Source organism: Hesperophylax consimilis, chromosome 5, assembly GCF_061612785.1.
Source record: "Hesperophylax consimilis isolate HC1 chromosome 5, BYU_Hcon_1.0, whole genome shotgun sequence".
Taxonomy (NCBI): domain Eukaryota; kingdom Metazoa; phylum Arthropoda; class Insecta; order Trichoptera; family Limnephilidae; genus Hesperophylax; species Hesperophylax consimilis.
In genome coordinates this window covers 19,389,511-19,404,878 of record NC_142840.1, presented here as the reverse complement: position 1 = coordinate 19,404,878, position 15,368 = coordinate 19,389,511, and the positions used below count along the sequence as shown (strand labels likewise).

The 15,368-nt window shown below is 36.6% G+C and overlaps 2 protein-coding genes across 2 annotated transcripts in view; one reads left to right on the top strand and one right to left on the bottom strand.

The window, feature by feature from the left end:
- The window catches only part of Tsp74F (Tetraspanin 74F), a 34,441-nt gene extending 30,543 nt beyond the window's left edge, over window positions 1–3,898 (top strand). The window contains exons 4-6 of the mRNA XM_089631667.1: window positions 1,867–2,124; window positions 3,041–3,172; window positions 3,268–3,898. Of these exons, the coding sequence (XP_089487793.1) occupies window positions 1,867–2,124; window positions 3,041–3,172; window positions 3,268–3,315 (438 nt within the window). The 3' untranslated portion in view covers window positions 3,316–3,898. The remainder of the gene's footprint in view (window positions 1–1,866; window positions 2,125–3,040; window positions 3,173–3,267) is intronic.
- Window positions 3,899–4,053: 155 nt separating this feature from the next.
- LOC149423609 (protein kinase C-binding protein NELL2-like) overlaps window positions 4,054–15,368 on the bottom strand; it is a 118,417-nt gene continuing 107,102 nt past the window's right edge. The window contains exons 11-17 of the mRNA XM_089632270.1: window positions 14,400–14,660; window positions 13,501–13,740; window positions 12,988–13,095; window positions 10,519–10,793; window positions 9,201–9,368; window positions 7,745–7,794; window positions 4,054–5,268 (exon numbers count right to left, since the gene is read on the bottom strand). Of these exons, the coding sequence (XP_089488396.1) occupies window positions 5,061–5,268; window positions 7,745–7,794; window positions 9,201–9,368; window positions 10,519–10,793; window positions 12,988–13,095; window positions 13,501–13,740; window positions 14,400–14,660 (1,310 nt within the window). The 3' untranslated portion in view covers window positions 4,054–5,060. The remainder of the gene's footprint in view (window positions 5,269–7,744; window positions 7,795–9,200; window positions 9,369–10,518; window positions 10,794–12,987; window positions 13,096–13,500; window positions 13,741–14,399; window positions 14,661–15,368) is intronic.

Below are 15,368 nucleotides of genomic sequence, written 5' to 3'. Positions count from 1 at the left end.
GCAATTCATTCAAGCAAGCTAGCATATGAAGACGCATCCATTAAACAGAATATCGCCCTAATCTCAACACATTTCCACAAGTTACCAGATACCATAAAAAAATTGGAAACAAAAACCTTCCTCTAATTAAAGCAATAGAAATACTGGACACAATAATCGAACTCGCCAACGCCCTTTCTAATTCAATATCAGAAAAGATTCGTAAAAAGTTACTCTATTTTGCTTAAAAACCCGAGTCTTGAAGATATGAAGAACATTAATGCCTAAACAGATATCTCCAGAAATGGCGCCAAATTTTAAATTTTGTCCAATGACGTCAGTTGACGTAGAGAGGTCGTTTTCGGCGTACAAATTAATACTGGGTGACAAACGTCACAAATTTGAGCTCGAAAATTTGGAAAAATACTTATTTGTATATTGTCACAAAAACTATGCATAATTTTAAGAATATTTTGCTGTTTTTGTACGGTATTTAATTAAAATATATAAAAGTATAAATGGTTTTTTGATTTTGCATTGTGCATATTTTGGGCAAATCAAGAGTTTTTAGTGCATATTTGGGCCTTTTTTAGTGCATATTTGCATGCATATTTTGGCACTTTGTTAGTGCATATAATCCGATGTCTACTTATAACATATCTTAAGGAACAATTCCAGGAAATTTTAAACATAGGCATAATAGACTGGGTGTTGGTTCTTTTTTTAAATGTCAACACAGCAGAATAAGAACAAATTATAGAACGGACAACAAACAAAGAATTAAAATTAAATTCATGAATTGATATTAACAAACTCGTTGAAATGCATCAGATAGTTATGTAAAGAGGTAAGTAAAAAAATATGGGGACTAGATTTTTTTTTAATCTCCAAGTTGCTTTGAAATTTTGACACAATGTTGAATTTGAATATGCGTGAGTTTTTATATAATAAAATATAATTTGACGGCCGGCATAGTCCAGTGGTAACGCATTGGACTGCCATTCCGAAGGTCGCGGGTTCGAACCCGGCGTGCGCAAATAAATTTTATTTGATTAATTTGTGTTATTTCACAATTAATTAATTAAAATAATATATAGTATATTTGCGGCACGTTCCAGAGTGGAAGATACTACCAGTATCGCCCTGGTGTAAGACCACCATTCAGAATTGAAACGTTGCTCCAAATGGCTTTAGCCGTGTTTAGTGACTAGATCTGAATAGCCAGGTACTTCCCCCACCTTCCTCTTTCCCTTCCCCACTTACCTTCAGCCTCACAACATCCCCCAATTGGGGATGCCATAGTCTCACTGGCTCCAGACGGGAGCAGTTGGGACTCTTGTGAGGTCTTTACTATAAAAAAAAAAAAAAAAAAATATACCTATATTATATAGATGTCACCTGTGACAGGTAAAAACTTGTTTTATTTTTAAAACGGCACTATCTGTTAGAAGTAAATGTGCTATAGTTTCTCTACCTGCACAGACAGACTGATCCACAGCAATGCGTGACGAGGGACAGCTAGTACAGAATAAAAAAAGAAGAGATGTGAAATTATACGGGAATATTTTTGGTTTTTGATATTGTATAAACATTGAGTTTGTAAACCACTGGTTTATAACAAAAGTTATTTTTACATTTTCAAAATGTGACATTTGTCCATCTTTTGGCGGGATATAGTTCTGTATTGAGTGGTATATTTATCTGGTGCTGATCTCAACGAGCAGTGTTGCCAATATTATAAAATTTTCGAAGTGAAATTAATAATCATCAGTGTTGCAACTTTCTGTCATTCGCAAGTAGGTATTTATGAATAATGTTTAGTATTCAGTGTTGCAACATTCTGTCACCTGCAAGTAAGTACTTATAAATTAAATATTATCTTTCCAGTACAACATCCTGGTGTTCATCCTTTTTGTCACCATGCTGGTGGGGGGCATCCTGGGCTACGTGTTCCGCGAGAAGGTGCGCACCTCCATGGAGCAGGAGATGACGGCCTCGCTGCGCTGGTACGGCAACCGCGAGGAGTTCAGCCGCGCCTGGGATGCCACGCAGCAAGAACTCATGTGCTGCGGAGTCAGCGACTGGAGGGACTGGCAGGATAAGATACCCACCTCGTGCTGCAAGGAGGTTGAGCGATATGGAAGGGTAAGATAAATATTTAACCCTTTTAAGCGCCTGCAGTATTTTTTAATTTCGTTTTCGAATCTTCCAATTATCAGCAAATATTTAATAATCAAAACTAAAATATTAGGTGGAAAATACCCTTTTTAAATAAATCTATTTGAATTTCACTTTTGTTTCTGTAATAAATGATTGCTAATCTTGGAAGCAGAAATAAACCCGTTCCCGACATCCGATCGAGCTGAAACTCAGTAGATAGACTCGTCGATGACAATGCATTCTATCAACTTTTGGTGGCGATCACATACACTTGCAGACATATCCGCATTTCTCTGAAATCTGATGACGTTACAGCAGTTAATATACCGGTTCTTGAGTAGGTCCAGTCCCCGGTCAAACAATTAAAAAAAAAATTGTTTTTAATGATTTAATAAACAATTAAAAATAGATGTTTAATAGTAAAAAAACTTGTTCTTTAGGGGTTAATTTTTTCAGATTAGGTACTTATGTTTATTATATAGATGTCTTTTACCCAGAATGGAAAGAATTGTGTATGTATTGTAGTTCTTAAGTTAGGTATTTATAACTTTTATGTGTAATGTGACACTTCCTAAGAGAAGAGATTACTTTGTTTTTCTGTCTTAGAGCAAAGTGAACTTTATTGACATCTGACTTTTAGAGACGTTAGATATGGGTTGTATTGATAAAGGGACTAAAAGAAGAGAAAATACAGATACATACCAACGATTTGTTCTACATATGAGTAGTTTTATGAAAGAATGTTTCAGATCAATAAACCAATCAATCTCTTATATTCTACCAATACAACAAGTAGTATAGCAACTGTATATTCAGGATGCCTAGATATTGAGTGTGCTAAAATGAGAGTAATTAATCTGTCAATCGGTTCTGTTATGTTGAATGTATTTTTTTCCTCCAGAAACTCCCGTGCACCGAACTGCAGTCAGATGTGACCATCTACAAGGAGGGATGTCTGAAAAAGGGAATTGAGTTCATGAGGGAGAATGGAGCTATCCTCGGAACTGCAGGGGTTTTAGTGGCTCTCCTTATGGTAAGCCTTTATCATATTAATATTTTATGTACTTACATATATCACAATCCGCAAGTATATAATATTATTTATTTGCATAACTTTTTTCTTTACAGATTTTTGGACTCATCTTTTCATGCGTTTTATTCATGAAGATTGAGTGAACTTCCGGGGCCCACTTGCGGAGGAAAATTCAGATCTCACCATTACAAAAGGATGAAGACGGAAGAAGTGGATTGTTAAAAGTACCTTAATATAATGTAGATTTAAATTTTACGCTTTAATGTAAGATTAACATTCCCTCCATTTTAATAATTCTAAGTGCACATATATCGATCCAATCAAATGTGATGTATTTTTGAACTTAGTGTCCCAAAGCAGATTTGTGAATTAAAGAAAGAAAATAATATACCAATTTAAGGTTAAATGTTGCTAAGGGCACCCTGTCGTTTCAATCTGAATGTTATGCATAATGTTCAGAAGAAAACAAACTTTAGTCTAAAAATATTTTTAACATAGCTTTTTATATGACACTTTCCAATTCATTTATTATTACACCAGTGTTGTTAACAAGGTAAGTAGGTACCAAAACTCTGAATGTTTTATTGTATTGGAATAAAGAATTTTAGGGTAATTTCATTGTCCAGTAAATCCAATGGACATGGAGGAATATTTGAAGTGTTTATTATGCGTTAAACAGTGTAAAATCTGTTATTGTTGTTTGCCATAAAGTAAAAATTTTGTATAAATCTTTTATTAAATGACAATCTTTAAACATAAAGAAAACCTTTCATTAAACAGGTTATTCAACTTTTTTAGTAATGCTTTGATTTTGAACAGTGGCCGGGGTAATGACAGTTTAAAATGAAAAACTGATAATATTTGTCAATAGTTATATTTCTGAACACAATACAACATGCAAGCATTAAAGAATGCTCTTAAGAAAAGTAATAAATAGTTAATTTGTCACTAAATTTGGTATTCTATACACTGCCATGATGTTAATTTATTCTCAACACAAGTATTTAATTTAAAGTATCTATTAGTCTAGGGAAGATAGTGTTTTATTTATTTTGAAGCAGTATTTCATTTGAATGGCGGAGAGTGTGACCAAGTCTCACTTAAAGAGTATGAAGTAATCCGAGTAACCTCGTTTGGTAATCATAGATCGGTTAAGGGAAGTTACAATTCATTCAATGACGTACTTGAAACATTATACACAAACATAAGAAATAAATAATGTATAAAAGGTTCTAGCCAAAAGGCATATTTCAACACAATGTCCAACTTTCGCCTGCAGTAGTTGTGGTAGTATGAAAGGTGTATATATATATATATATATATACATACATATATTTATATGTAGAATATAATATTGCTTGAGACAATCACTACACCAAATTCGTCATTGAACTCAAATCGAACATAACTATAATATAACTATAATATAAACATTTGTTCCAATATTATTCACCTATTTTTAATTTTTACAATACTAAGCTCAATGGATAATTTGTAAAAACAGTTAACTAGTAACACAATACATAGTGAATCTGTCAGATAATTGGCGAATAGGCAATTAGTAATCTCTTTTATTTCCTATAAGGCCTTCAAAGTAGACAAAAAGTGCCTCCACTCAATCCACTCTACCAGTTACTCTGTCTCTCTCACTCCACACTATCTCGCGTATCTCTCTCTCACACGGCGCTCACTCTTCCTCACGCACCGGACCAAACAAAACACATTCCCCACATTATTCTATCTAAAATAAATATGTTTATCAACAACATATAATGGTAAATTCATTGTGCTCGGTAGGATTTAGGCAATTTACAAGTTATTACATATTATTGCACCATTAGATTATCGCTTCGACGATAAACCATTGGTTGGCGCGCTCAGCCAGGCTCTATGGAGGGGCTTCTCTCACCCCGCGGTGCTTGCGGTGACTCCGCTCCTTGGCTCCGGGTCCCCGGCTGTCCGGGCCCGTTCCCAGTCCGCGCCCCCAGCTGGGGCGAGCCCCCCGCAGCTTGCTCCCGCCCGGCCGCGGGCACGGCTCCAGGCCCAGATCCAGGTTCAGCAGCCACCACACCGCCACAAGCGCCACTAGGACACTCCTGAGGGGAAACAGTCACAGTATTAGTCAACACACTCTCGCCTCTCTAACCACCAAACAAACAAACAATCCATGCATCGCAATACAATACTCTACTTAGACAGTCCGTTGTCTTCCCAATTCAACTTTCTATTTCAAGTAACTCAGTATCGATAATAGCCTGGATGCAAGGTTCCTTACGTAAGTTACATTTACATTATTACATCTTGACCAGCCTGTGGGTAACGGACCCGTCAGACCATCTATAAATTCAAAAAAAAACTTTATCATCAGATGTCTAGAATTGACAATTATCGATACTATAAAACACATTCTTCAAAACAGAAATATACATTTTATGAGATAAAATCACAATTCTAAAAATAAGACAAGCTACATTCCAGAATAAGAAGCTATGAAAAAGGTTATTGAATGAAAGTTATAACTTAAGCACAATATTTAAAGAGGCAATATATGTATTGGTATTAGGTCCACATTTCCTGCAAACTTCTTAAAAAATATACGTATATTTATTACTTGGTACTTGGTAATGAGACGAATGCTTTAGCTAGTGCAATGTTTGAATGTTGTAGAATTAGTGGAATGTGACTTTTCTAAATCTACTGAAATTACTTAAAGAGAATAAAGGGTGATTGGTTCTCAGTATAAATGCAAAGGACCATGCGATGCTTCAGATTTTGAAAGGGGATGAATGAATTCGTGCTGATTTCAATTAATATCTTCGGAATTTACAAACCATGCAAAATTATTATTGTAAAAGTAAAAATACACAGAATATTTAAAATATGAAGATCTAATTGCACAATGGTTTGTTTTATCTCCGACTGCATGAAATCTTTTTTCTCTACTGAAATTATTAATTCATCATTTAATTTGTTTCTAACAAACCACAATATATATAGGTAAGGTCAGTCTGCGGGCAATTGCATCAATTCAAACTGCTTTATTCAATATCAAAAATAATAGTATGTATGTACTTCCATCTTCATAGTAGGAAGTTCACTAGTTGGAGCTTTTAACAATTATTTCATACATTAAATCAATGAGTTTGAATTGCCTAAGAGACAGACGCATTGACCCCAACTGACCATAGCCTACAATATAATTTATGATTAAATGCAACGCTCGTTATATTTTACGTGTTCATAGATGGCGTTAATTAATTTATTTTATTAAAATACGCTTTTTGCAAGGTATGTATTGCTTTACAATACTTAGACAAATAATTTGTTTGCTCCTGTACATACACCATATGAATATGAATAAATAGTTTTGTTTGTTTAAAAACTCAATTCTTTTGAGAATGGCATACTAATACAATTAACCTTAAATAAAAAAAAATGTATGTAATTATTATGTAAAGCTGGGCTTCTGAATTTTTCATTTTTTAAAGAAAAAGTAAATATTTTATATAAAATGAGTGTGTAAATGATATTTCTAGTACGTATGTATATGCTAAAAAGCAGCAAACCAAATCTAAGCAGTTAGTTTGATCCAGGCGTCCCAGGGAAGTGTTCCTACAGTGTCAGTTTGTAATATACAAAGTGAGGTGTGCTTCCTTGTTTCGTACCCCATAAGATAATTGCCACAAACTTGTTGGAGGTTGGTTAGACTAAACATGTGTGTCGAGTGTTTGTATTATCAACAATACTTTTAGTGAATAGCATGCCACATAAAACAGTGCGGAGCTAAGAATTCAGAATCATGATTAAATGACTTGGAGAATGGGAAAAGCATGTGTACATTTGTATGGTATCGATTTGATGCTCATTTCCAATTGTAAGAAGCCAAATTTTGTATAATTCTGTGCTGTACCTACTTCATAAACTGATGGCTATGAGAAATTAAGAGATTGCTGGATATCCAATTTTGTTAACTAAATAAATCAAAATAAGATTCACATATGAGAAAATTTCATGTAAAGTTTTCCACTGGCAATATTATTTTGGACGTATAAGTGAGTTGTAATAGTGATTGAAGTGCAGTTTTAATGGTTCTCTGTTTTGTGGGCCAAAATAATAATCATATGGCTTACGTAATTCTATTACAGAACTAGTTAGTCAGAGAAATACATTTTAACCCATTAAACTCTCTTATTTCTATTGGTGTTAAAATAAATACATAGCAGATATTACGTTCTTCAAGAGGCTGGGCTCAGTCAAAAAAGAAACTGTTGTTGCAAAAAACCCAATTTGTGAGAATGAAAAGTGAGAGAAGACATTTTAAGAAAATGATGTAATATTGTATTGAATTGAATAAAAATCGAAGTCAGACACTAGACAGAGAGTGATATGGTGATTTTGTGCATCATGTTTCTAGAATATACCGCAGTTAGGTTGAATAATAATAATATTGTATTTCCCGAGGGGAATAATGTGAACCAAAGTAAGATATGTATAACCCGAGAGCCTTGAGTATCATGCCGCAAAGGAAGATATAAGTGAGGTAAGGAGGAGAAAGAAGAGTGAGGTGGTTACCGATGCACACAACACGCGATATTGCTCACCAGTGAAGCGCAGTACGCCATCTGTGGACAAGGAAACACGTAAGAACATACATATTGCTGACAAATGTATAATTACTCCCGGTCTGCAAACGGGCTATTTAAATATGGCTAAATTATTGTCAATAACACTTCATTTTCATGTGTTATTAAGCTAAATTCAGAGACGGAAAAAAGAGGACAGGATTGGAATGTGAACAGGATAATTATTTGCATTGAGTGCAGCCTGTTTTGAACACACCATCAGTTTTCACATTTTCTAGTGGCAATAAGCAGCGATATCTATCAGTTTTGTGGTGACACTACTATTGCTGGGGAACCACTCCAATACATTGAAAAAATCTGAAATGGCCTTGCAGACAGGGCCGGCCCTGTGCAGCTGCAATTGGAGCAGTCCGCTCCAGGCACCAACTTACCAAGGAGCCAAAGAACTGATTATATCTAATACCTAACACAGCACCCAAGGTTTTTACTATCATCAGGCGCCGTTTGTCTCAGGGCCGGCCATGTTCACAGAAACAATATTTTACTTATGAATCACAATCACAAGCACAATCAGTGTTTGTTACAACAGCTTTAAGTTGACAGTAATTTGTGTACTATCCAACAGACAACAAAATACATTACAACACTTGAAGTGCCCATACTGTAATGTGTATGTGATGAACAACATCAAAAATAAATTTTGAGTAATAAAGGGAATTGAACCTGCAAGCCTCTGGTTCAGAGCAAAATGGGACATGCTTAGTCAGGATGCTATTGGTTAATGAAATTTGTTCACTTTTAAACAAATAATATATTTACACTGTGGAATAATAATAAATCTAAGTAAATGAAAATATTATGCAATATAAATAATAATTGGGTGTTTCGGAACAAATAATATTTATCACATACATAATTTATTTATTTTCCATACCTCGAAATTCTTTTCCATAGCATTATCATATTATTGGTAATTTTATAATATATTATGTAAAACCAACGACAATTATATATATTACGTAATTATGAAGTGGATTATGGTGGTTTAAAATTAACTTCTTTATAAAATGATTTTATCAGGGTCGACCCTTTGCAGGTGCAATTAGAGCAATCCGCTTTGGGCGCCGTCTTGCTAAAGATGTAAAGTAGCCAAGGAGCTGAAAATACCTAAGACCTAACTCAACACCCTTTTACTAGCGCCAAGCGCCGTCTGGCTCAGGGATGGTCTTGAATTTTATGTCATACTTTATTTAGTCAATGGCAAAAGTGGGTTTGATTAAAGGAGTTAAAAGATATAGAATAATTAGATATCTCACATAATATTTTGTAGTTGGACCCATATTAGGAGATATCTAATAACATCATTCTGCAGTGAGTTCTACATTGTGCAGTGAAGTTAACCCTGTCAGTGGGGATAATTCCAAGGTCTATAGGTGGCAAGGTACCTGACAGTCGGGGGCCGCATGATGAAGTGCTCGAGGGCAAGGGGTGGAGGAGTTGGGTGAGCAGGGGGGCTCCTCAGGGGAGGGGGAGGGGTCGGGGGGCGAAGGGGGGCAGCACGGCACCCCTGCGCCCCCCGGACACTCCAGCTCCCAGCAGTCCACTTCTCCTAGCTGGAACACAAAAGGGACACATTTTATTTACTACTTTATTTTCGATAATACTACAATTTTTTTTCTAAAATACTTACATTCAATTTGGTGATATTAATTAGTATTATTAAATCTAAATGGAGGTAAATTTGTTAAAACAGGAATAATATGCCAGTTTTCAATGATATATTTAATATATAATTTAAGGTTATGTTCATGACCTCATATCTGTATGAGTATGGTAGCCAAGGCCCTGAGTCAAACGGCGCCTGGTGCTGGTAAAAACCTAAATGGACCTGTGTTGGGTGTTAGCAGTGCCGGCCCTGTGCAGTCAACCTTGAGATTATTACTAGCGTCAGGCACCGCTTGGCTCAGGGCCGGACTTTGGCGTTAGGTATTATCAGTGCCTTGGTTTCTCGGCTACTTGGCGCATTAGTCCGGAGCGGATTGCACAGGGCCGGCCCTGATGGTACCAATTTTAGCCACTCTGTGAACATGATTCACGAATGTAGACATAACATTTACAGCACCGGCTATTTCAATGCAATCCATTCAATCACGCGACATATTTTGACACAATGAAACCATGTGTTTTAGCGAAACTTCATGGATCACATAATGCGATAACTGCGTTTAGGGGTAGCCACAGATGGATCACATATGCAACATCCGTGTACAAAGGACTGTGCACTGTGCAAGTGGAGGTTCAAACCCCAACACAATGTAGAGCAGTGTTCACTCTACCAGTCCCTTGGGACACAGCGATTTAGCCCTGCTATGTACTTATGTAGGTGCCAGACAATGCAATATGAATATGTTTCATCAATAGTCTAAGAATGAGCCATTCCCAACTAGCAAGGATCAATAAGCAAGAGAGGTATATACTTATGGACTATATGACGGGAGATTGCATACCAGCCCTGAGAATAGGGCACCTTGTTGTTTCATGTATCTGAATGAAGTAAAGATATTTCTTCTTGAATATTTCTTGACTTTCCAAATCACATATGCGTCAAGTGTGCATCAGCCGCGGGTAAAAAGTTAATAAGCCCTTTATGTCTTGTTTATTACAGATCTTTTGACTGCTTAATTATTTATTTGCTGGTTGGGAATAGCCTACCAGTGTTGTATGGACTGTCTGAATGAAGCTAATATTAAAAAATGTACTAACCAAACATTCACAAGTCTGGCACTGATACACCCATCTCTCGCCGCTGTGGAACACGACATGGTGCAGCTCCTGGTGACGACAGTCGTTGGCCGCGTCGCACTGGGGGCAGCAAGCGGGGGGCGCCGCTCCTCGCACCCCCCGTGCCCCGCCCACTCCGCAGCGACATGCCACGGGGGCACACGAAGACACGCCTCGTGAGCAGCTACACGTGCGGCAACCACCTGCCTCCACCCACTCCCGTCCGTCGGGCATCTCACTGCCGTCGTGCATGCAGCCTGGAATTGGTAATTTAGCATTGTTATCTCAGAAGATTCAAGATACCTATTATATTATAGATATATCCTGTAACGCCTTATTAAAAGACCATATACCAGAAACCAATTATATACTTGATTTTTAGGGTAATGAGGGATGTTACAAATGATACCACTATTGATTGATGAGAGCCATGGAAATATGAAACAAAAAGGAGAATAATTATATGTGAAAGAGAAGAAAGATTGTATTTTTCAGTGGAAGAGACATTTCAGGGACATGCAGCGTAAATTCACCAAAACTTTATAAAAAATATTCTCAGCCAGGATTTTTGAAGAATTACCCCGAACATTTAGATTTTTCTCTAAAGCCAAGTGGGCAGTATAAAACTGAAAAGATGGCCGCAAGAATTGGGCTGCGGGTTGTGCATCACTGGTTTGACAAGTAAAATTTTGCAGCCAAAAGCATAACAATCGCGCAAGCTAGTTATTTACGACAAGTGAGATTTTACAAGGGGTACGATACGCACAAGCTAGTAATAAGAAGATAGAAAATTTTGTGATATTTTTCTTGGAAGCTATGAATAGGTGATGATAGTTATAATAAGTTGATGTTTTGAGGGGAAAATTGAGAAGCATGAAAGCGAAATCTTTTGTTAATATAAGTGAATTTTTCTATTTTAATACCTTCTCGTATTTTGAAAATATACTGTACATTTGCTAATACATTGATAGTATAAGCATTTAGGTAGGTACATGCGATTTAAAAAAAAAATTGGATAAAACAATTAAGGGCTATAAGGAGCAAATTTAGTTGGTTCTCTTGTACTTGTACAGGGTGGCGCAGATGGATCGGGTGGTTTTAAAATACTTGTCAAACTGTCAATTTTAAAGGTATTGGATTGAAATAAAATGAAAAACGTGTAGTTACAATGGAAATTTATTAAAAAAAAATTGTAAAGTTAGATTTTAAAATTACATCCATCAAATGCCCTCCTTCTCGAGCGACGCATTCTTGGAGTCGGTCCTTGACGTTCCGCATTGCCCGCTCAAGCACATCACCAGGAATTAATGTGATTTCGTTGTGAATTGCTGCCTTCAACTCCTGGAGTTGAAGGCAGCAATTTAAGCAAATTGAAGCAAGAGGCAGGAAATGAAGGCAAATTTCCATTGTAACTACACGTTTTGCACTTTATTTCAATCCAATACCTTTAAAATTGACAGTTTGACAAGTATTTTTAAACCACCCAATCCATCTGCGCCACCCTGTATAACCAAGTTTGACTGTATTTACTAAAATTGCCGTTTGTTGTACCTACTTGGAGCAATATTAAATATTATGACTTCTGTGTATTGTCTATGGCCTAGTTTTAACGTGCATTTTTTAATATGTAAACACATGATCAATGATTTGTAAGAAAAAATATTTCAATAATTTTGGTTCATGGAATGTCAATAACAAATAAGTCAGAAGATATGCGAGACATCTTTTGTTAGAGTGTGAAACTACTAAGTTAGCTTTATGATTAATCGAATATTCCAACGCGCTGGAATGCACGAAATATGTCCAATAAATGTTTTAAAATATCTCTTCAAATTGACCACATTTTGGACAGCGTGAGCTTGCTGCCGTTTGCAAATTGGCCAAAATGTAGCCAAATGAGGTCCAGTGGTTAGTGTACAAAAGTACATGCGGACTGCCAATGTATTTTAAAGTTATTATTTCAATTCGTCCTTGTCAATTTATTAGTGCATGTCATCATTACTGAGATATGTTATTATAGCCTTCTTGTAACTATATTCCGTACAGTTGAACCCATCTACCATTTCTGCAAAAGTGTTGCCAACTGCATGTAGTCTTGGTACAAGTAAGTATCTAAATGACTCAGTCCTGATATTGTTGTTGAGTAGTTCTAGTTGGTATATTGAAGGTGATTAGGCTTAATAAATCAGGGCTGTCTATAATTCCATCAAGTCAAGTCGGAAACAAGTCTGAGGGCTATAATAATTTTAATTCTTTCATCAAGTGGTTGTATTGTATGCATATTGGTTCGGCTATCGACAGCATACCAGGGATATTGTTATAAAATCGTCAGAAGTTGAGCCTATCGATTCGATATTGTTACGTTACCAATTTGATAGTTTTAGACCCCCTGAGCAGACTTTCATCCAGCAGCGGATCAAGTTCAGCTAAGAAAAAAAGATATTCACTCACTTAATCTGCACTCTGGCGTAGAACATTTGCACTGAAAGGAGCCTTCAGTGTTGACACATTGTGCGCTCGGGTGGCAAGTCTGCAATCCCTCCATGCATTCATTGATATCTGAAGAAAAAAAAAACAGTTGTATTGACACTAATACATGCTAAACGATTTTACAAAATTAAAACTAAAATTATACCGGTTGTTACGTTTTTTTTATTTTTTTTTTTTAAAAGAAAGACAAACATACCCAGGTTACGAATAACCCAACAATGTTTGAAAATCTCCTACTACCACCACAGAAAGCCGAAAATGTTGCTTGTGTTGTGATGGAGGACTTAGCCAGCCGAGGAATCGAACACGCGACGCTCGGGTGAGACCCAAGCGCTATGCCCACTCAACCACTGACCGGTCGTTATTAACTTATTATTGATCGAAGACCACCCGGATCAAGCAGCTCTTGGGGACAGTGCGCGTGCCCCTTGTAAGCAGCTTCCATACCTAGTACATCATTAATGATTAGGTTACCTTGGCAAGATGTAGCTTGTGAGTCTCTCCCCAGTAGCACGGAGCGGTATCCTGCCTTGCACTTGCAGTAATACCAGCCCGGCATGTTGACGCAGTTGGCCGTGTCAGAGCAGTGGTGTGTGTTGGTGGCGCATTCGTCCAGGTCACGCTCGCAGTGGGCGCCTGTGAAGCCCGCCCGGCACGAGCAGCTCTCGGGGGCAATGCATGTGCCGCTGTTCAAGCAGCCTCCCGTGCATATTGCTGGAATATGGGAATAGAACCGTTGTGATAAAATTCGTATTTTTTTTTTCAGAATATTTTTAATAAAGAGTAATAAATCTTCTTGATTTTTTTTTCCAGAATATGCTGTTATAAAACAGGCTTATGACATTATAATAAATAGAATCTATGTACATAACGCCCTTGAGGTGATTTTGCACAAAAACAGAGCTATACATATCATCCAAATATTAATATTATTATCTATATATATAAAAAGTATTTGTGGCAGGCAGGCGGCCTGGCTTTGTTTTATGTACAAATCTAGTTTTATTCGGAAATTTGATTTAGAAAAACCACCACCATCCCCATTTCCACCCCATCAAGCAGAATTTTGATACTACTCCATGAGGTTTTGCACACCTGACATTCATAATAAGATGAAACTTACTGTCTACATCTGATTTTAAAAAACTCTGCATGAATGTCGGGCAACGCCGGGGACTTCAGCTAGTGATTAAAAAAGACCTTTTAATTGAATTCGTTTGTAATATCAGTAAGAGTGGTAATTGAAACAAAAACAGTATGCAATAGGAACATCTAAAGTGACACATGAAGCCATTTGAGATGTGAACCTACCCCAACCAATCTGAAAATGGCAGAAATTAATAAAAAAGGTGTCTAACTCAATTTAGGCTTACGTTGGCAGTCATAACCGTCGCCTTTGTATCCCTGAATGCAATGGCAGGAATAGGAGCCGGCCGTGTTGACGCAATGCGCGTTGGAGGAGCAGCGGTGCTCCCCGGACGCACACTCGTCCATTTCCACGCAGTTATACTTGTCAGAGCGTGCGTAGCCCTCCTCGCACTGGCAGATGTATGAACCAATGGTGTTGACGCACTTTGTGTGAAGGTGGCAGTGGTCACCCCACAGGGAACCGTCTGATGAGCATTCGTCAATATCTGAAAAGAAAAACTGATAACATTAGTCATTTAGATACATGGAGCGTTTGTTGATTGGGATAGATCCCACCTAATTGAGTACAATTTGAGGTCATTGTCTTTACAAGGATTCATTATAAATTACTATGTATAATAATACAAATAGTTGCTTTCAGACGAGGCGCACAACACACTTGAACCACTCCCAACCAGCACATAAATAGTGTATCAATATGGTAGAAGAAAAATAAAGTAACATTGAACATAAACAAAACAAAATTTATGAACATTGGCAAGACGGTGAAGCTTTGAAAGAAGGTTTGAAATGAAATATCTGGAAGTAATACTGGACTCTAAACTGACTTTTTTTCGAAACACAAAACAAATTATTTAAAAAAAATCACTGCTGGGAAGAATAAGGAGATTCCCAAACAGTCTCCAGTAAAAATGAAGTATACTATGCAATCATTGTACCACACGTTAATTCCTGTAGAAGCAATTTAGTAGTATTCTTATGACAATACTACAAAATAGAACTTAAAGAATTATACTGAAGAAAAATAGATATACGAAAATCAAGGAAATATCAAAGGTGTTAAATATCTTTTCATTTAATTTTTTTTTCACACTAATTATTTATTCTTAATCCACTAATAATGGCAAATACATCAATTGAATTTCTAACAAATATTGAAAACAATCAATGTTCGGGTATTTCTTAACTTACTT